The following is a 20,641-nucleotide window of genomic DNA, read 5'->3' as shown; positions in this document are numbered from 1 at the left end:
AGGGAGACACAGAATCGGAAACAGGCTCCAGGCTCCGAGCCATCGGCCCAGAGCCCGACGCGGGGCTCGAACTCACGGACCGCGAGATCGTGACCTGGCTGAAGTCGGACGCTTAACCGACTGCGCCACCCAGGCGCCCCATATATGGGCTTTTTAGAGCTGGGAATGTCAGGCCCAGAGCTCTGCTCTGGGAAGACGAACCAGCAGTGGTGAGCAGGATAAGGGATTGCCTAAAAGGTTCCTTAAAATAATCCAGATAGGTGGTTAAGCAGACAAGAAAAAATGGAAAGGCTCGGAGAAATAGAGGAGACACTGAGGAAGAATACTCAAAAGGAGGAAATGTCAGAATTTCCAGAACTATGGAGCCAGAAAGAAAGTAAACATCTCAATGTTCCACTGCCCCCAACTGCCTCAAAATATTAAAAATATTTTTAAGGCCCCCTAATATCTGATCCTGTCTGTCTCTAATAAGGTTGGCTCATGTTCTGTACTTGGGAAAAAGGCATGCTCAGTGCACTGGGAGCACCCTCTCCCTGTGGGCCACGCATTAAAATCAGGACCCTCACAACTAATAATTGAGCTCTCACAAAGAATTACTCTCAAAAATCAGAGTATGTTTTTTACAACCAGTGTGAATGCATCCTCACAAGGGCATGTCCTTTGCACAAAACAGAATGTATTGTGCTTGTATTATTATGCTTGTATTATTGTGCTTGTATTATTATTACTTTTTTAAAGCATCCCTGTTCTACAAAACCAACAGTGCATGTAAGGGTCTCTTGTTCTGAAGGAAACACACACACACACACACACACACACACACACACACACCCTGTTCTCAGATCTCCTGTGGGGTAAGCCTGAGGCAGTAAGCAGCCAGTGTCTGATCCAGAGGGAATTTCCTTTGCCCAAGTGTCCCATCATTACACAAAATACAGGTCTGGTCTTGTGTTCTTACAAGGATACAGGAAAAAAGCTCAGAGGTAACTCCAGGGGGAGATTTTTAACTTTCTATCTGTTCAGTAGGTAATGATCTTTAGAACAGAGTGGAAAAAGTAAAATTTTCCTTCTCTAACCTCTGTAAATATTTAGAATCGTGCTGCGGACAGATACATGCCACACGAGCCAGGACAGCATTAGCAACACAGAACAGTCATTCAAGTGAATTCCCCTTGTTGTTTGGGTCTGGTGTTCAACCTCTGTTTGGTGGGAACTGGCCCAGAAGGCTGTTGGCTGTCTTGGAGCATTTTACAAATTGACCTCAATGAGAGCAAGGAGGACTGGTGTTTCTCTCTGAGTTAGGTAACGCTTGGAAGGGATAGGAATTCGGAATCAGGACATGCTGTTGAAGATCCTGGTGGTTTTTTTGAGAACCTTGTTAACTACAAAGGCTTCTTCCGCTTCTCTTCCTGGGTCCTGCGGATACCTGCCCCTAGCAGTACCTTCTTCCGCCAGCAGCAAGGAAGAAAGGGCAGTTTGCTAGGGTGCCCTTCTCTAGAGAGAAAAGAAAGGATTGAAGGAATTGGGAAGGGGCTTTCAATATCATTAGCACGTTCAGAGTAGTTAGTGTGTTTCTTAGGTGCTTAGCATTGGCTTCCTCAGATGAGGCAATAAGCTTGGAATGTGGGGGGTTGTGGTAAGGTTTACTTTAGATAACAAGGAAGGACATCGCCCATTGGTTTGCACACTTTTTTCTTTTCTGTATAGCAGTAGCCCCTCCGTTAAACGGCCATTACTGACCGGACAAATATTACAGGATGTTATTATCCAAAGGGTGCTTGCATAAGAGTTGTACCAGAGGATCTTCTATGTTGAAAGGTGACGTGAGGGCGTCACATCCCGATTTCTTCTCTTCCCTACAGTTCTTTCTTTGGAAAGTCTCTTTGTTGTTGTTATTGTTTTGGTTGTGGCTGTTGTTTAGATACAAAGCTCTACTGCGAGGAGAACCACTCCGGGCTATTAAATATTCAGGGTGGAATTCTTGAACGATCACAGCCTGTAATTTCCAGCTTTTTAACCGATCCTGTCCATTGATAACATCATCCTCCTTTTGGCAAAGATGAGAGGAAAACAAAACAAACGAGCCAACAAGGGGTCCCGCTGATAGAGGGACTGATAAAGGGAGAAGGAAGTGTGTCACACGTCACATGTCCACAGTGTCACCCGATAAATGATGGGACATCTCTTCCTGGCCTGTGGAAAGACACATCGACACAAGCATCCTTCTTCATGGAATGGGACGGAGTGATGTTTTTGCTTTCATCTCGCTGGGGATCAGTACTGGCCCTCACAGTGCTTTTAGTATGTTGTATGACACTTTAAATTTTCTCTAATTTTCCACTGCTGAGGATGCACCTGCAATGTATTATCCAGAAGTAGGACAGGACTGTTGTGAATGAGGAAAGGTGCAAATGAATTTACGCTGGACTTCTTCCCCCTTGGTACTCATGAGTATCATAATAGTACTCTGGATGTCAAGTAGAAACACAAGTTTCATCATATGTTAACTTTTTAAAGTCTGAAATACGTGAACTGTTTTCTGTGGGGAAAACAGTTTCAACTAATTAGTAACTGCCTCAGTATAAGGCCAAAATGATTATTCTGATATTTATACCTAAATTATAAGTAGAGTGCTAAATTCATAGAAATGTTAATCCTAACATTTCATAGAAGAAAGCTTTTAGCTATACACTGAGTGGGTTTTTTTTTTCTATGAAAATACAAAAAAAAGTATATTCAATTTACTTCAATCAGAGAAATGTTATCTGTACATGTTTAGGAAATAATTGTCCAAATTATTTCACATGACTCAAGTATCATTGAATATGTCATGTGTAGTTAGTTTCTGGGGGAGAGAAAGCAATTGTGGCCTAGTAGCTTTCTAACCACTAATTTCCTGGCTCTTTGTAGGAAAAAAATTTGTGTTAAGAGGAAAGGAACCATATTGATTGTGATTTATTTAAGTAGCCCTGTTTTGCTGTAATATTCTAGGTAACTCATTCTACACAGAGTCAGATGTAGCAATAAGACAGTATATTTGTTCATTGTTATTTTATGTTTATGTAATCAATAACACAAGTGAAGAGGTTTTTTGTTCTTCATAATAATGCTTATTACTTAACCTCTCTTCTAAGGGATGATTTTTTTTTTTTTATCATGTTAGAAGAAATCATTTTAGGAGACAAAAGCATTCATTGTGGTGATATAGTTTGTGTTTTCTTTTATGTCTGTGAGCCATCTGGAAGCCACATTTAAGTGTTTAATGTCCCTTGCACTGCACACGGTGTTTAATGCTTTCATACCTTTTTCATCCATGACCCAGGTTGTTAACCCAGGAAAAGCCAGTAGATTAATTATTGCCTTCATTTTCACCCACCTCCATAAAATTAGCTCACCAGAGAAACTGGGGAGACATCGATGAGGTGACTCCTGGGTTTTATGAAATATGTAGAGAATAATAAAAAAAAAAAACCTAAATATTGACTGTATACATAAATGTTAGAATATACCACCAGTCTGTGATCCAGGAAGAACCAGCAATTTAAGGATCACAGTATAAGTGCTGCTGATGTTCAAAATCACTACTTAAATGGCCATGTAGATACTTCTAGCTGCATTTAAAGCACAAGCCCTCTGAACATCGTGGTAGAGGGTATATGACAAGGTTATTACTAAACATTCAAAGCTGAAATGAATTGCAATGTAAAGCAGTTAGTTCAAGGTTAAGCTTAAGTTCAGGCTTAGAAGGACTAGGAGTTCATGTGTTAGTACAATGAGGTGTATAAATGTTAGGGCAGTTTGAGACATGGCTATGTCCCTTGTTGTTCAAACTAACAAGCAGTGAGGTTTTCAAAAGTCACCTGGCTAGCAGTCCTCCACATCATACTATATAATAAGCTATAAAATCATACTGTATACTGAGTTCTACAATTAGATAACTTACTGCAAAGATAATGTACCTTATAATAGACTATAAACTGGTGCTCAGTCACATTTCAATTAAGCATGATAGTTTGGGGACATTAATTCCAAATAGAAGCTTCGTAGGGAAGTACTTGGTAAATTGAAACATGCAGATGTTATTATTGGTAATAACTTTTAGTCCCCAGTAACATGCAAGCTTATTTTTTTGGTTCATATTCTGAAACGTGTGTAAGTCCCTCTGCTGTGGTCCCCATCCATTCGCAAAGCGTACCTAACAGTCAAGTTGATCCTGCTGATGCAGGCACAGAGACCTTGACATTCACTGTCCCCTCAGGCAAGGAGGGGATGCTGCTCAGGGAACTTGCTGGCAGGATCTGAGCACGAACATTTCGGTGGGAGAGCGCTGAAGATGCTAAGGTTTGCCTTGCGGTTCCCTTTCTCCAGGACACCTGGATGATGATGGATTGCCACACGGGTTCTGCACAGTCACCTACTCCTCCACGGACAGATTCGAGGGGAACTTTGTTCACGGAGAGAAGAATGGACGGGGAAAGTTCTTCTTCTTTGATGGCAGGTACCACTCACAGTTGTGTTTTGTTTTGTTTAGGGCGGGTAACCAAATTACTTTACTTGAAGGAATGGTACAAATGAAATTTCAGTGGATGTTTTAGTACAACTGATAGAAAAGGCGAAAGCAACCCCAATATGTAAGCACTGCCTTGGGGACCAAGAAAGTCACTTGTGCTGCTGTGGGGAGGCCAGCCTCAGGCTTGGGTCCATCATCACTGCCTCCTACGGCGTGCCTGACACAGCCACTCTGTCACGCCAGAATCGGGGGCTCCCGTCGCACACCAGTCGGTTACGTGGGTCCCAGTTCTTTGATGGATTCCACCTGCTCCTCCAGCGAATGGGTCTCCATGAAGTCCCACAAATGGGGATTGTTTTTGTCAGGGGCCAGTGTGGGCAGTTCTCAAGTACAACACACTCAGTCCACTGCATGCAGCCCTTTCTCCCAATCACGGTCTGGTTTCTTCACATCCCAAAAGAAGATGCGGCCAGCTCGTGGGTTCATGATTTCCTCAGCATACTCTGTCCTCATGAGATTAGTCAAGAAAATATTCAGCAAAGCTCTTCAGAACCACATCATCAGGGGTCATGCAGTGAGACATGTGACAGGTAAACATAGGAGGCATACAGCTCCAGACCCACGGTGTTTGAAATACTGCTCTTTGGGATAACCTTCATTATGTGTGAGACCTTAGTGCTGTCTTAACTAGTATGTTCTGCTTAAAATATGTTTCCCAGCAGAGTTCTTGTTACTGTCCTTTCGCCTCCTACCTGACAACGCTGTGAGGCAGAAGCTCCTTCCCCTCTTGAGATAGGTGGGAATGACTGTAGAAATGACTTTCTCTTTCGAGAAGAGTTGGAGTTGCACACACCCAGCCTTTGAACCATGACTTCTAAACCTTGTCAGCTTCAGAAACAAAGAGCAGCCACGTGAATTTCTCTAGCATTTGGAGGAATTCTGAGCCATGCGAGGACCAGCTCTCTTTCTGACCACTTGGTTGGGTAATGTGGAAATGGATTTAGCTACAGCAGGTAGTAGGGTTCTGCAGGGCACAGGGCAGAGCAACTGCTTCTAAGCTCTGGACATTGGTAATGAGCTGAAGCTTCCTAAAACATGGATTTCCTTTGGGAAAGGGAATGTCTAAGGTGACAGTTCAAGGGTGATCGAGAGACTGGCTTGTGATCCAGAATCCCTTTTCTATAGATGGAATGGGTTTTTTTTTTCAATGTTTATTTATTTATTGGAGAGAAAGAGAGAGAGGAGAGCACACACAAGCGAGAGAGGGGCAGAGAGAGACACACAGAATGTGAAACAGGCTCCAGGCCCCGAGCTGTCAGCACAGAGCCTGACTTGGGGCTCGAACCCACGAACCATGAGATCATGACCTGCGCCAAAGTCAGATGCTTAACCAACTGAGCCACCCAGGCACCCCTGGAGTGGTTTGTTTAAAGTTTTTAACAGTCCCTCAGGCTCTCCCATTATCTGATACAAGGAAGAGTAAGGAAAGCAATAAAAACCCATCATAGACTTTTTGTTAAATTGTATTTTCATTATTAATTCCAACCTTCTCTTTCCCATTGTTCCCAACCCCACACCACATCTCCTTTTAGCTGAGGTTTGCTTGCAAACTGCTCATTTAAATAGCCAGATATTTCCTTTATTTTGCCCTGCTGTGGATACCTGGCAGATACCTGGGTCCCATAGAGGACTCTTAAGATTTGATATCAATGCTTTCTTCTCTCGCAGTTCCTTTAACCTGTCCAGAGGGAAACTTTTCCTGCCTCATTTTCATAGCAGTTTATTTATACCTCTTTTCTGGAAAATGTCACTTCTTACCTCCTGATGCTGCAATTATTCTTTTATTTATTCATTCAACAAATTTATATCTCTGTAAATGTCTTATTTTCCCTATAAGACAGAGGTTTCCTTGAGGGTAGAATCTGTGTCTGTTTCATCTGCTACTACATCATGGCACTTTCCCTTAATCTCATACTAACCAAAAAAAAAAAGTCTTGCTGAATGAGTATGGGAACTGAAAGAAAAAGTAGAATCGTAGAATTCACCCAGAGCACCCACTCCACTCACCCACCTCCCGCACACAGTCATGCTTTAAATCTGGTAGTTTGGTGATCATACCCTGTCATCCACTGACTCGGGGAAAATAGTCCAGCAGATTTGGTTTAATTTCATGTTGGTTACTTGTTGCTTCCCAGACCTGACGCACAGTGTCGCAGGGCTAGACTGATCTTCTGCACCAGTGTGCTAAGAATGAGCTGTGTTGGCTCCAAGATACTGATCCTGTCGGCTCTGGGGGTAGCTGGGTGGGACCTGACACTTCCCAAGCACCTCCCTCCCTCTGTCAAGTTAGTAAGCTGGTCACTTCTGGCTGCGAGTAGTTTCATCCGTTTACCCCTGAGGTCAAGTGTACGTGTGTCACAACACGAAAAAGGTGAAGCACTATGTCAAGTGTTAACACTAGGCCAGTAACTACCTATGAAATAGAAATAAATTCATGGACTTTTTTTTTTTCTTTTTGAAGCACTAATTCATGAGTTTTTATACATACCACACAAACACCTGTAGAGACTTAGGTCAAATAGTAGAATCAAAGAATGATGGTATTAGCAAGGACCTTAAGAGGTTATCTTTGTTAGCCTTCTTCAGATAGATGGGGGCTAATACTTTGAGGGGAGAAGGTCAGTATCACTGCTTTTATGACATGTGATGTAGTGGTGTCTAAGTTCTTAAAAGGTCACTGTCACCTTCTTTCTTAAGTCCAATACTGATCATATTATGAGACATCTGCTAAAAGGATTTGCCATAAACATTAGTGAGATAATCTTATGACTGAAAAAAAAAAAAAAGGCAGTGGAATCTCTAAGTCTTTTTAAGGTGGGTATGAGATGTGGTCATGGAGAAGTCAGCTGTTTTTCCAGAGAATAGTACCTTAATTTCCATTTGCCTATTTATTTTTCTCCTTACTACTGCTCCCAATTTTCAGGGTCTGATGTATTGGGTTAAAACAAAGTGGGGACCTTGTGCTTTCACTGCCAGTCAGGAGGCTTTAGTCTGAAAAACTTCCCCCAAAAAGGCTGAAATCAAGGTTTTGAAATAACAGATGAGGAAACAAAAGGTAAAAACTTTTAGAGTTTTTACAAGCTGTTCACACCTGTAATGCTGGCTTACGTTTCCATCAAAGGGTTTGTTTGCAATTGCCAGAACCTGTTTGGAAAATCGCAAAGTGGTAGTGACAGAAGATTTGGCCCAGTGCATTCTAATCTTCTATGAAACCTGAAACTGGGTGTGGCATTTTTAAAACCCACTTTATGGAGGTGTAATTCACCTACGATAAGCTGTACATATTTAATATATACAACTTGATGAATTTGGAGTCAAGTACATATTTGTGAAGCCATTACCACAACCTCTGCCAAAAGCTGGGCATGTGATTTATGAGAGGGTTTCAAGCAAATATAAATTTATATCAGGGAAAGTCTAGAATCACTTTTCTACTTTACATACAATATGATAATCCTGAATAAGAATTTTAAACATTGAGATCACCAGGAAAATTGGCCCTGTTAAGTTTTCAACCAAGTTCCTAGATAGAAGCAGAATATTTTATTTTTTAAAATTTGCAGGTATAGTAAATACTTTTGGTAGAATAACAAACTTTAAGAAATACACCAGTGTAAAAAGTGAACACGCTTCCCCCTTTTTTCTCACCCCCACTCCCACGCCACAGAGATGCCCACTGTTGGTGGAGAATTGAAGCATCTTAATTAAATATATGCAAGGTAAAATCAGGAAATAGCTATCTACTTCTAAATCAATTTAAATAGCTAAAATGTACATGGTTTGCCTTTTTACTATGATCTCAGCCTCAGACTGTTCGCTAGTTTTGAGATCTTAATCAACAGTTGGCCTTTTCTTTTACATGGCAAAATGTAGAACAGAAAAACTTATTAAAACTGGCTTAAGTCAGAACCCAGACTCAGACCAGTCCTTCTTTACCAGATCATTTATCCCACAAATTAGGTCCATGAAAATGGACCTTAGTTTTTAAATTGTCTTTTCAAGCAGCTTTGTTTTCCATTCTCTCCCCCTCTGTAGAGAAATGAAGAAAGTGTCCTAAGACTAAGATTAGTTAATTGGTACTTAACATCGGCTCTGGTCCTGAGATGAAGGCATTTATGCAGTGAGGAGAAAGGAATCTTGAGGCTTTGTTGATGAGGCCCTGCAGTCTATCTGGCCCAGTGGATTCACTGGAGTACTGTGGTGGAGTATTATGAAAATGTTTACTGTGCAGAATACTTTGATGTACACATCTCTAATTTTTATACTAATCCCCAGGTCTGAATGTTCATTTTTCTAAAAATTTTAAATGTTTTTTATTTTGTTTTTGAGAGAGACGCAGTGTGAGTGGAGGAGGGGGGGCAGAGAGAGAGAGAGAGAGGGAGACACAGGATCGGAAGCAGGCTCCAGGCTCTGAGCTGTCAGTACAGAGCCTGACATGGGGCTCTAATCCATGAACCGCGAGATCATAACCTGAGCCAAAGTCGGCCCTCAACCGACTGAGCCACCCAGGCGCCCCTAATAGTGCATTTTAATGCATTTTTTCCTTAATTGTTCTCATTTCAACCAAGATTTATGGATGTGAAGGCAATTTTGCAGAACTTTTTGAAATTTTAGAATGGTAACAAGAAACAGGTATTTGGCTTTGGGCTGTGGAATATTAGGGAATTGTGTGGTTTTTAGCCTGATTATGAGTTAAAGTTGAGTGAATTCATTTAGTTATATTTTTTATATTATCGGTGCTCCCCCTTGATGTGCCAGTTAGATTTCAAAGTATTATTTACTACTCCTGGTGTTGATTCCCTACACTAATGTGTCCAGCTAAGAGGGCTTTTTGTAGTTCATCATTGGCCAAATAATCTAAGCAAAGGTGTCCATTTGGTGAGCCACTGAGAAAGGCTGCCATTTTCCAGGTGGCAGGCCCATGCAGGATTTCTTGTGTTTGGTTTTTAGAAAGCACTTGGTCACATTTCAGGGAAACTGGAGCTGGAATGGACTTCTGAAGTCATGTATTCCAGCCTCCCAGACAAGGCAAAAGTCCCTTCTATGTTCCTGATAGTCATGCAGCTTTTGCTGGAACCGGGCTCAACGAATACATTCATCTGTATTGTAATGAACTGTGCTGATGAAAGCAACAATTCCTGTGACATACAGGAAGCAAGGGAGTGGAAAAGACATGGAGAACTTTGATACCATTTGTTCCACTTTGGACACGTTCCCTTCGTAACAACCTGTGAAGTAGGCTTTGTAATCCTATTTTACATGTGAAGAAACTAAGGCACAGAGAGGTTAGATAACTTGTCCAAGGCCACCTTAGTCAGTAGGAGCTGCAGCTGAGATTCAGGCCAAGGTGAGTTGACTCCAGAGCCTTCCTCCTCTCACTACACCTACCAGTCTCTTCTAACGAGAAGCAAGGAAATTGCTCTGACCCTGACTGCCTTTCTTTATTGCGTTAAGTTTACTTGAGGTCACTCATTAGCAGTAATTGTGACAAGTTCAGAGTCCTGGGGCGAATGTATTTACTTTCTCAGAGGAGCTTGAACAGCCTTGGTAGGAGCTTGGCAGATTGATGGAAAGTTTACTTGAAGAATCAACCCACAAGAGCTCTGATCTAGTGAACTTGCTTCCTCATTTATAAAGTAGGGATAATGATACCTACTTCTCCAAGTTGTAAAGATTGAATGAGAAAACCTGTAAAGACCTTGCAGAGTGGAGACTCCCTATGAGCTAATTCATGAGAAAACATGGATTTCTTTTTGTTTACTCTGTATCTGCATTTTTCCAGTTTTATGGAGATATTATGGACATATGATATATGTAAGTGTGAGTGTACAACATGATGATATGATACATTTATATTGTAAAATGATTACCACATTCAGGTTAGTTAATACCTCCATCCACTCATATAATTACCTTTGTTTTTATTGCGATAATATTTATTTACTTACTTATTTTTAATGTTTATTTATTTTTGAGAGAGAGAGAGAGAGAGAGAGAGGGAGCTGAGGAGCGTCAGAGAGAGAGGGAGACACAGAATCGGAAGCAGGCTCCAGGCTCCAAGCTGTCAGCACAGAGCCCAACACAGGGCTCGAACTCAGGAACTGTGAGAAGTCAAAGTCAGATGCTCAACTGACAGAGTCAGCCAGGCACCCCGATTGTGATACGGTTTAAAATCTACTGTCTTAACTTTCAAGTATATAGTATGGTATTGTTCATTATCGTCATCATGCTGTACATTAGATCCTCAGAATTTATTCATCTTATAGCTTGAAGTTTGTCTCCTTTGACCAACAACAGCTCCTCATCTCCCCCTCCCTGAGCCCCTGGCAACTGCCCCACTATTGTCTGTCTTTATGAGTGAGGCCCTTTGAGATTCCACATGTAAGTGAGGACACACAACATTTGTCTTTGTCTGACTCATTTCACTTAGCATAATGCCCTCAAGATCAAGGATGGATTATTATTTTTATTGTCTTTTATTATTGCTGTTACTATTATTTGTTGATAACAGTGGCTAGCAGAGTTTCCTTAGGATTTATTTTTAGGGAGCAAAACTAAATTTCACTAATTGCTCTTCAGAAATGTTACTGTCAGGGGTGCCTGGGTGGCTGTCGGTTAAGCATCCTACTTCGGTTCAGGTCATGATCTCACGGTCTATGAGTTTGAGCCCCACCTCGGGCTCTGTGCTGACAGCTCAGAGCCTGGAGCCTGCTTCGGATTCTATGTCTCCCTCCCTCTCTGCCCCTCCTCCACTCGTTCTCTCTCTCTCTCTAAACAAACAAAAATAAAGTTAAAAAAATGTTACTGTCATCTTGAGCCTTTATAATAATCAGATACGACAGACTCACAGATCTATTAAAGGATAGAAAAAAACTTTAAAGACAAATAACACATTCTCTTACCTGGAAGCATGATAGTGTTCCATTCAGCTTGCATATCACACCTTAGAAGAAATTGAAGTTTCTCGCAGATACAGCCCTAGTAGATGGCTTGGGTTTGTTGTTGATGTTCTTCTTATCTTTACTTAGTTTTCAACATTTTAAGAGATAATATGTAATATAATGCTGTATGTCAATTATATCAGACTTCTAAAAATATATAATATATATTGTCATATAAAACGATTGCTGAAACAATGTTTTAATACTAAGAGTCACAATTTAATTTGGTTAGCAGTGAGAATTTAAAGTAGAATTATGATTCATTTAAAATTTCTCTCTTGGTTCTTTTTTTTTAATTTTAATATTTGTTAAAAAAATTTTTTTTAATGTTTTTATTTATTTTTGAGACAGAGAGAGACAGCATGAGCAGGGGAGGGGCAGAGAGAGAGGGAGACGCAGAATCTGAAAGAGACTCCAGGCTCTGAGCTGTCAGCACAGAGCACGACGCGGGGCTCAAACTCGTGGAGTGTGAGATCATGACCTGAGCTGAAGTCAGACGCTCAACCGACTGAGCCACCCAGGCTCCCCCCGCCCTTTTTTTTTAAGTAGGCTTCATGCCCAGCACTGAGCCCAACGCCAGGCTAGAACTCAACGACCCTGAGTTCAGGACCCTGAAATCAAGAGTCAGAAGCTTAACTGAGCCACCCAGGCACCCCCACCCGTCTTGGTTCTTATATTACTATAGCTGACCAAAGGAAGGGAGCACAGTGGAGGACGGAACAGAGAGTGGAAAGCCCAAAACATTCTAGCCCCCAGAATACCAAGGAAAAGCCAAAGCTGTCAAGTCTCCTAAAAGCACTTTTTGTATTCAGTGTTAAAGAAATTTTTTAACATGAGAATACAGTAATATTTGAATAAAATGCAGATGTGCAGGGCACCTGGGTGGCTCAGTCAGTTAAGTATCCAACTCTTCATTTCAGCTCAGGTCATGATCTCACTGTTCGTGAGATGGAGACCCCTGTGGGGCTCTGCACTGACAGCACCACGGAGCTTGCTTGAGATTCTCAATCTCTCTCTCTCTCTCTCTCTCTGCTTCTCCCCCCAAAATAAATAAATAAATATTAAAAAATAAAATAAAATGCAGATGTGTCATTCTAGATAAATAATTATAAAAATTCCCCATTTCTTTTAAGTTAGTTTTTGTAATTTATTACCAGAAATTTAAGTATGAGAGCTTTGACAAAATAGGTAAAAATGGTCTGAGTGTATATGTAGGGAAAGAAATTTAATTAAAATTGATGTTTCAATTTTCTCCACATTTCTGGTTACTTGATTCAGATGCTGGTGCCAGAAAAATCTAAATCAAAAGACCATTTTTGTAGTTTAACATACCAAAGAAACTGCCAACGTGTTGAAAGAGACTTTAAGAAAATACAAGTCAAGAACATTGTATTCAGTATGTTCCCATTTTTATTGAAACAGCCACAACAAAGGTGGGAAAGTACATGATATATACACAGGGGGAAAAAAATCTTAAGTGGTACATGCCAAATTGAGAAAGAGTAGTGGGAATTTCTACTTTCTACATCTTTGTAGCGCTGGGGTTTTTTTGGTGGTTGTTGTTGTTGTTTGTTTTGCAATGAATACACGTTACTTTTTTCACTTAAAAGAGCATTTATTCCATCCTGCCATGCAATGGATCACTCATAAATTATTGCAGATAGAGGAATCTTTCTTGCTTGTTTTTTTTTTAATTTTTTTTTAATGTTTATTTATTTTGAAGGGGAGAGAGACAAAGAATGAGCCGGGGAGGGGCAGAGAGAGAGAGGGAGAATCAGAATCCAAAGCAGGCTCCAGGCTCTAAGCTGTCAGCACAGAGCCCCATGTGGGGCTCGAGCTCATGAGCCGTGAGATCATGACCTGAGCCAAAGTTGGGCGCTTAACCAGCTGAGCCACCCAGGCACCCCTTTTCTTGCTTGCTTTTAAAGTACATTTAGGGGCGCCTGGGTGGCTCAGTCGGTTGAGTGTCCGACTTCAGCTCAGGTCACGATCTCGCGGTCCGTGGGTTCAAGCCCCGCGTCGGGCTCTGGGCTGATGGCTCGGAGCCTGGGGCCTGCTTCCGATTCTGTGTTTCCCTCTCTCTCTGCCCCTCCCCCGTTCATGCTGTGTCTCTCTCTGTCTCAAAAATAAATAAACGTTAAAAAAAAAAAAAAAGTACATTTAAAGCAGTTTTATACATTTCTTTGACTATTCTAGTATCTCATAACTACTTCCCCGATGCTGTTTTAAGCCTGGTTTCTCAGTAGAAAGCTCACCATCAAACCCATGAGTGTGCATGTTTAATAATAATAGTTATTATTTATTTGAGCAGTCCCTATGTCCCAGATGATCTTCTAAACTCTTGATAGATATTAACCCATTTAATTCTTATAGTAGCTGCAGTTGACAAGTGAAGAAATGAAGCACAGAGTTTCAGAAACTTTCCTAACTTGCAGACTGTATGCCTGTATACTGCATATAAAGAATACTCCCTGCACTTGAGTAACATTGTTACTATTGTTATGTTCCCTCTCCATCTTCTCAAAGCAAAATTAGCCCAGTTTCCATTTCCATTCTTTCATTTAGAAAATAACCACTTGAAGACAGGCTGTGTCCATATGTTAGGGCGGGGATGCTTGGATGGATAATGCCTAATTTGTTCCTATAAAAGGTTTTACAATCTAGAGAAATATGACACGTAAGTTGGCCATCATTAAAGACATGGATAGTCCTGTGATGGTTCATGATGAGGCTCCAGTGAGAAAGATGGACCATGGCTGCAGAGGTCAAGGTAGACTGGGGGAGGTAGGGCTCCATGCAGAGAGTGGGTAGGATCTGGGTAAACCAGGATTAGCAGACTTCCTCCAAAATGCAACTCTCAATCCAATTTCCGCAAGAAGGATTAGAAAGCTACTTCTCAAGTATTCTCAGAGAGCAACAATTTAGCTGCCACAAAACAGTGCCATTTTTTCAGTTTATTTCTTTTTTGAATAGAAAAATGCCAGAGGCTTGAGAAGACTCATTTTTATCCCAAGGTTATTTCTGTTTTGAATGAAAAACCAGAAAATGTGGCCCACAACTTTTTTCCTGGATGTGTCCTCTGGGATTTATAACGTTTGGTTATAGGAGTGCCTGGGTGGCTTAGTCAGTTAAGCGTCCAACTTTGGCTCAGGTCATGACCTCTGGGTTCATGAGTTCGAGCCCTGTGTTGGGCTCTGTGTTGACAGCTCAGAGCCTGGAGCCTGCTTCAGGTTCTGTCTCTCTCTCTCTTTCTCTCTGCCCCTCCCCCACTCGCTCTCTGTCTCTCTGTCATTCTCTCAAAAGTAAATAAACATTAAAAAAATTAAAACAAAAAAGTGTTTGGTTACATATATTTTACAGGAAGAAGCAAGCATCACATGGTATGGAAGCTAAGATATAAAGAGGTGTGCTTGGGCTCAGCGAATAAACCAGTGTGAGCGACAACTATAGAACAGGAGTCAGCAAACGTTTTCTGTATAGGGTGAGATGGTAAATATTTTAGGCTTCGGGGACCGTATCCAGTCTCTGGTGCAACTCTGCAACTCTGCTGTTGTAATATGAAAACAACCACAGAGGACACGGAAAGGAATGTGCGAGGCTGTTGCAATAAAACTGCATTTACACAAACAGGCAGCAGACAGTGATTTGCCAGCATCCCCTGGAAGAAAAAGTTAGAATGGCAGAACCTTTCACACCAGACTAAAAAGCTTTTATTTTCTTTCCTCGGTGACAGAGGATTTCAAAGCCTTGTCATTTTTATGGCCCTAGAGAACCCAGTTCATGTGATAACATGCCCCTTTTGTCATCAGATTTCATCCAAGCTATCATACAAATTTGCTAAGGGGGCTAAGCTGTTTCTTTCAAGCAGGTGCTGAAAAATAACACAGTAAGTTTGCTCTCCGGTGCCTTAAGAATTTGCATTTGTGAGGGCCCCTGGGTGGCTTAGTTGGTTAAGCATCCAACTTGGACTCAGGTCATGATCTCAAGGTCCGTGGGTTCAAGCCCTGCATCGGGCGCTGTGCTGACAGTTCGGAGCCTAGAGACTGCTTCAAATTCTGTATCTCTTCTCTCTCTGCCCCTCCCCAACTTGCACTCTGTCTCTCTGTCTCTCAAATATAAATAAACATTAAAAAAAGATTTTTTTAAAAGAATTTGCATTTGTGCAGCTTTGTCAGTTGGGCTAAGAGGGAAATAGCTGTTTGTTTTGGTGCTATGATACTAACGAGGACAGGCTCCACGGTAAGAGGATGGGACAAACTCCTGGGGATGGTTACGGGGAAGTATGTGCAAGTCCATTTTATTGTTTCAGGGATTTGCAAGACCCATGCCTTGTAGATTTGATCATCAGCCTGAGAAATACTGGCAGACTCGTCTGTCAGGGGATAATTCTGCTCAAACACACAGGAATGTTTTGAATGCTCCCTGAGAATCTAGTCAATAGGGTTCCCAGGTTTAGCAAATAACAATCCACAGCACCCCGTTAAAGCAGCATTTCAGATAAGCAACGAGAAATGTTTTAGGATAACTGTGTTCCCTTCAATATTAGGGACATACTTAAACTACAAAAACTACCTGTTGTCTTTCTGAAATTGAAACCTAACTGAGCATCCTATATTTTATCTGGCCATCCTAACTGTGAAGATAGATGATGAAGTTGTTTTTTGCACCATCTACTGCATCATTGCATCCGTTGATTTAGCTATCTTTCAACAGGGTTGTTGTTATTTTTGTTTGTATTTGTTTACTTATTTTTTGGCTGTTGGGAGGGTCTAATGACAGTCGAATCTCATTAGTTCCAACCTCACTGATACAGAATTGTGATTACTTATGCAAGGGCTATACTAAAGTGCACTTCATTCTCTTCATGAATTTACTCTGCCTGTTTATCACTGGTAGTACAAACAAAACTGAAAGAGAACTATTTATCTCCTTGGGAGACTACTGATCGTGTAATTACAGTGTGATCAGGGGCTACTGTGTTGTTTAGACTGTGCTTTTCATTTAATAATTACAGCTCACTCTGTCATTCAGTAAGCAAGACAAGACCTTACCAGGCATAGTCAGGTGCGACCACCTTAGTCCTCATGGCCCCCTTTGCGTCCCATCTGTCCCCACTACACAGTGTGTGCCTGCCAGCCTCTCCTGTTTGTTTATTTTGTTCATCATGCTCTCTAGAACCTCCCACAATGCTCGCTACTTAGAAAGCACCCTATAAATGGTTGTTGGTTGAATTGATGAATGGACACTATCTGCAGGTCCTAAAACAAACTGTCTTTGTTGCTAATAAACATCTTACATTTTAAATTTTAAAACTTATTTGAACTGGTCTTTCCCTTATTCCAAATTGCTGTACATAAAGGGAGTTTTTGGTGAAGTTAGTTTCATTGCATAATGACCTTTGAGAAGCTGAAAACATACTGAAATTCCAAAAGTGTTTTATGAGGAGCGATGGAGAAGTTATTGTAATATCACCATGAGCATCCCCGTGAGCTTGCTTCTGTTCTAGAAGTATGGGTCTCGACACTGTCGGGCTACTAATGATATTAGCAAGGCTCAGCCTGCAGTCTTCCTCACTTGCCCCCATTTGCCCTGATCATGCACACACACACATGCACACGCACACATGCACACACGCATGCATTTACTTAAGTAAATTCCCATATATCACCCAAAGAAATGGAAGGGGTTCTTTTGATTGGCTACCAATTATGATTGTCACCCATAAGTAATACATTTAATGACTTAAACAAACACGTAGACATTTACATTCTAAACCACTTTCGTATTATTAGATACTTATATGTACAAGCAATCTAAAAGAGCTTGAGAACTACCAGTGAGGTCTGGACCCCTCTTGAGGGAGTTAAGCATCAATGGTTTATGTGTGATATGTCACCATTTCTATTGCCCGGTATGGATCAGCATCTTAGCCTTGAAACGTATTCAGATGAGGCTTGTTCTCAGCTTCCCCCTGTACCTTTGTTCTTCTCTATTTCTGCTAGCAGAGAAAAAGGATTAATAGGAACCAGGAAGTTAAGAAGTAGATCTCTCTCTGTCTCTAATGCTACCTATATCTAGGGAGTGTTTTTCCTAGCGATCTAGGGAATTCAGGAGATGGGCTGAATACAGGTCAGCATCAAACCAGAGCTGGGCATGCAGTGCCTTTCATGTGGTGCTTTCTTTTCAGAGAGCACAGTCATGATCTGACCATTCCCTTTTGTTCTCCCTTCTCTCACAGCACCCTGGAGGGATATTATGTGGACGATGCCCTACAGGGCCAGGGCGTGTACACTTACGAGGACGGAGGCGTTCTCCAGGGCACGTATGTAGACGGAGAGTTGAATGGTCCCGCCCAGGAGTACGACACGGATGGGAGACTGATCTTCAAGGGGCAATACAAAGATAACATTCGGCATGGAGTCTGCTGGATATACTACCCAGTAAGCCTGGTGACTGTTCATTTTGCTGGAATGTAACATGTTTCAAGCCGATGCTTTGACTCCTCACAATGAGGAGTAAAATGTACTCTCTATGTTAGAAAATATCAATCTGTGAAATTTGAGACTCACAGGAGCTGAAGCCACCAGCTTACAAGGTGTGCCCCTCACTGTTACTCACTGTCCACTTAGATTGGTGATCTTAGCAACTACTATTCATTCCTCTTCAGTGGTGTTTTGGAAAAGAAAGAATAGTCGTGATTCAAACAAATCAATTGGGACAAAGTGGCTTTATTGTACCACTAATAAAGACCAAAAAAATGCATGCTTTTTAAAAATAGTCTTCTGATATACAGAAAGAGATGGAATATTTCATTGTTGCACTTCATTCTGGTTCTCATACAGGAGACTGATCCAGCAATCTCCCATCTTTTGGGACTTACCGCACTGTTATTACTTGATTGTACAACCCTACTCCCTACTTTATAAATGATTTATGGCTTATGTTGTTTAAATTAAGGTGATTAAAGTTACCTTGCCTTTGAGTATTTGGTAATATTTCCCAATATTTCTAGGGTTTACTGGAGCAAAAAGATGTGGCAAAACTCATTGGGTTGGGAATTAATGCTCTAATTGTTGTTTGCATTTCAAATATCCCATCTGTTATTAGTTAATTTCCAGAAAATTTGTCAGAAAATAGACCTTAGAAAATATTTTAGCTAAAATTTTATTTTGTCCAGGGCACCTGACTGGTTCAGTGAGTAGAGCATGTGACTCTTGATCTTGGGATCATGAGTTCAAGCCCCATGTTGGACAAAGAGCTTACTTAACATAATAATAATAATAATAATAATATTTAATTTTGTCCAGAGCTTAAGTCAAAATACAATTTTTCTTACTCTGAGACCTATCTTCTTATGATTAAAAAAAAAAAAAAAAAAGATCTATTACAGGTATAACAAGAAAAATAGCCTCCAGCTAAATCTACTTACACATTATTGTTCTTTAAAAATAAGTTATACTCGGGGTGCCTGGCTGGCTCAGTTGGTGGAGCGTATGACTTTTGATCTCAGGGTTGTAAATTTGAGCCCCACATTAGATATAGAGATTACTTAAAAATAAAATCTTGGGGTGCCTGGGTGGCTTGGTCGGTTAAGTGGCCGACTTCGGCTCAGGTCATGATCTCACAGTTTGAGGGTTCAAGCCCTGTGCCGGGCTCTGTGCTGACAGCTCAGAGCCTGGAGCCTGCTTCGGATTCTAGGTCTCCCTCTCTCTCTATGCCCCTCCCCGGTCATGCTCTGTCTCTGTGTCTCTCTCTCTCTCTCTCTCAAAAAATTAAATAAAAATTTAAAAACAATTTTTTTTTAAATAAGATTTTAAAGGGACGACTGGGAGGCTCAGTTGATTGAGCATCTGACTCTTGATGTCAGTTCAGGTCATGATCTTGCGGTTTGTGGCATTTAGTCCCGTCAGGCTCTGTGCTGACAGCGCAGAGCCTGCTTGGGATTCTCTCTCTCCCCCTCTCTCTGCCCCTCCCTCACTGTCTCTCTCTCAAAATCAGTAAATAAACTTTAAAAATAAATAAATAAGTAAAATATTTTTTTTAAAAGTTCTACTCTAGGAGCAGGGCAGAAGGAAAGAATACCGCAAAAGATCTTTTAAATGATTGCCCAGACATTTAACATATCTTCTTAGTAGGCTCTGCAATAGATCAAAAGTCCTTTCAGTCACTGCCTACAGGGCAAGCAGGAAGAGGGAAGTGGTGCAGGTTCTTAACCAGCTTAGGAAGACAGAGAGGTTTGTTGTTTCAGGAGTAGGCCGATTGAGCATCTTGCCGTCTGGCGCTGGGGATCTGCCGATGTGACAGTAAATTATGGAGTCAGGGAAAGTGGAACTCTGTGCGTGCAGTTGGGTATAGGGAAGAGGCAAAATAGGGATTACCAGATCCTCCTACTACTTGTCATCTTACTTGTGACTAGGATCAATTAAAGTCTCTAGAGGAGATCACCTTTTGTATGAATCAGCCTGCTGTATTATTATCTTATTAAATACCCAGAGAACACTCTGCCTTAGGAAAGAAGCACTGGAGAGTTATAAGCTTTCAAAATTAACCTGGGATAACACTTGCTTTATATATGGTATCTGTTGGCAGTGGAGAGGGCTAATGACATCCCTCTTCTCTCTGAATTCAGAATCCACTAAGAAATAGACCTAGGTGTCAGAGATCAAAAGGTCGGTTTTATTATGACCGTGTTGGGTCGGAGACGTGCTATGGACCCAAAGTCAGAATGCACTTCAGTCCTTCCCCCTCTGAATGGAACAGTTGGACCAGCTGCAGATAGAGCTCTGGGAAGTCGCGGGTCTCCCCAGGGAAGGAGGGCCTGCCCGGGGGAGCTTCCCCAAGGAAAGGGCAGGAATGGAGAGGGGTGCAGGTGCAGCCTGAGGGCACGGACAGCTTCCAGGACAGGACCTCTGGGGGCAGCAGGCTTTGCCCTGTCACCTCCACCTAATAGAGAGATGGGTGGCGGTGGCTGTCAGACCCCGCCTTCTCACTACTCAAATGAGTGATTCCTTCTCCCTGAAGGGGAGCCTCCTAGCAAAGGAGAGAAGGCAGCAGCTTCCTCCCCAGCACTCCCTGACACAGCAGACAGGCACCTGTTTTGTGATACGGGTCAAAGCAGAAACAAGGGGAG

The 20,641-nt window shown here is 41.6% G+C and overlaps 1 protein-coding gene across 1 annotated transcript in view; it reads left to right on the top strand.

Annotated features, from left to right (window-relative positions):
• SETD7 (SET domain containing 7, histone lysine methyltransferase) overlaps positions 1 to 20,641 on the top strand; it is a 50,766-nt gene that overhangs the window by 4,714 nt on the left and 25,411 nt on the right. The window contains exons 2-3 of the mRNA XM_049632191.1: positions 4,369 to 4,498; positions 17,750 to 17,951. Coding sequence (XP_049488148.1) covers positions 4,369 to 4,498; positions 17,750 to 17,951 — 332 coding nt within the window. The remainder of the gene's footprint in view (positions 1 to 4,368; positions 4,499 to 17,749; positions 17,952 to 20,641) is intronic.

The sequence above is a fragment of the Panthera uncia genome, chromosome B1 (genome assembly GCF_023721935.1).
Source record: "Panthera uncia isolate 11264 chromosome B1, Puncia_PCG_1.0, whole genome shotgun sequence".
In the NCBI taxonomy this organism is placed as follows: domain Eukaryota; kingdom Metazoa; phylum Chordata; class Mammalia; order Carnivora; family Felidae; genus Panthera; species Panthera uncia.
Note: the sequence above shows the minus strand (reverse complement) of the source record. Positions and strands in the feature narration are given on the sequence as shown.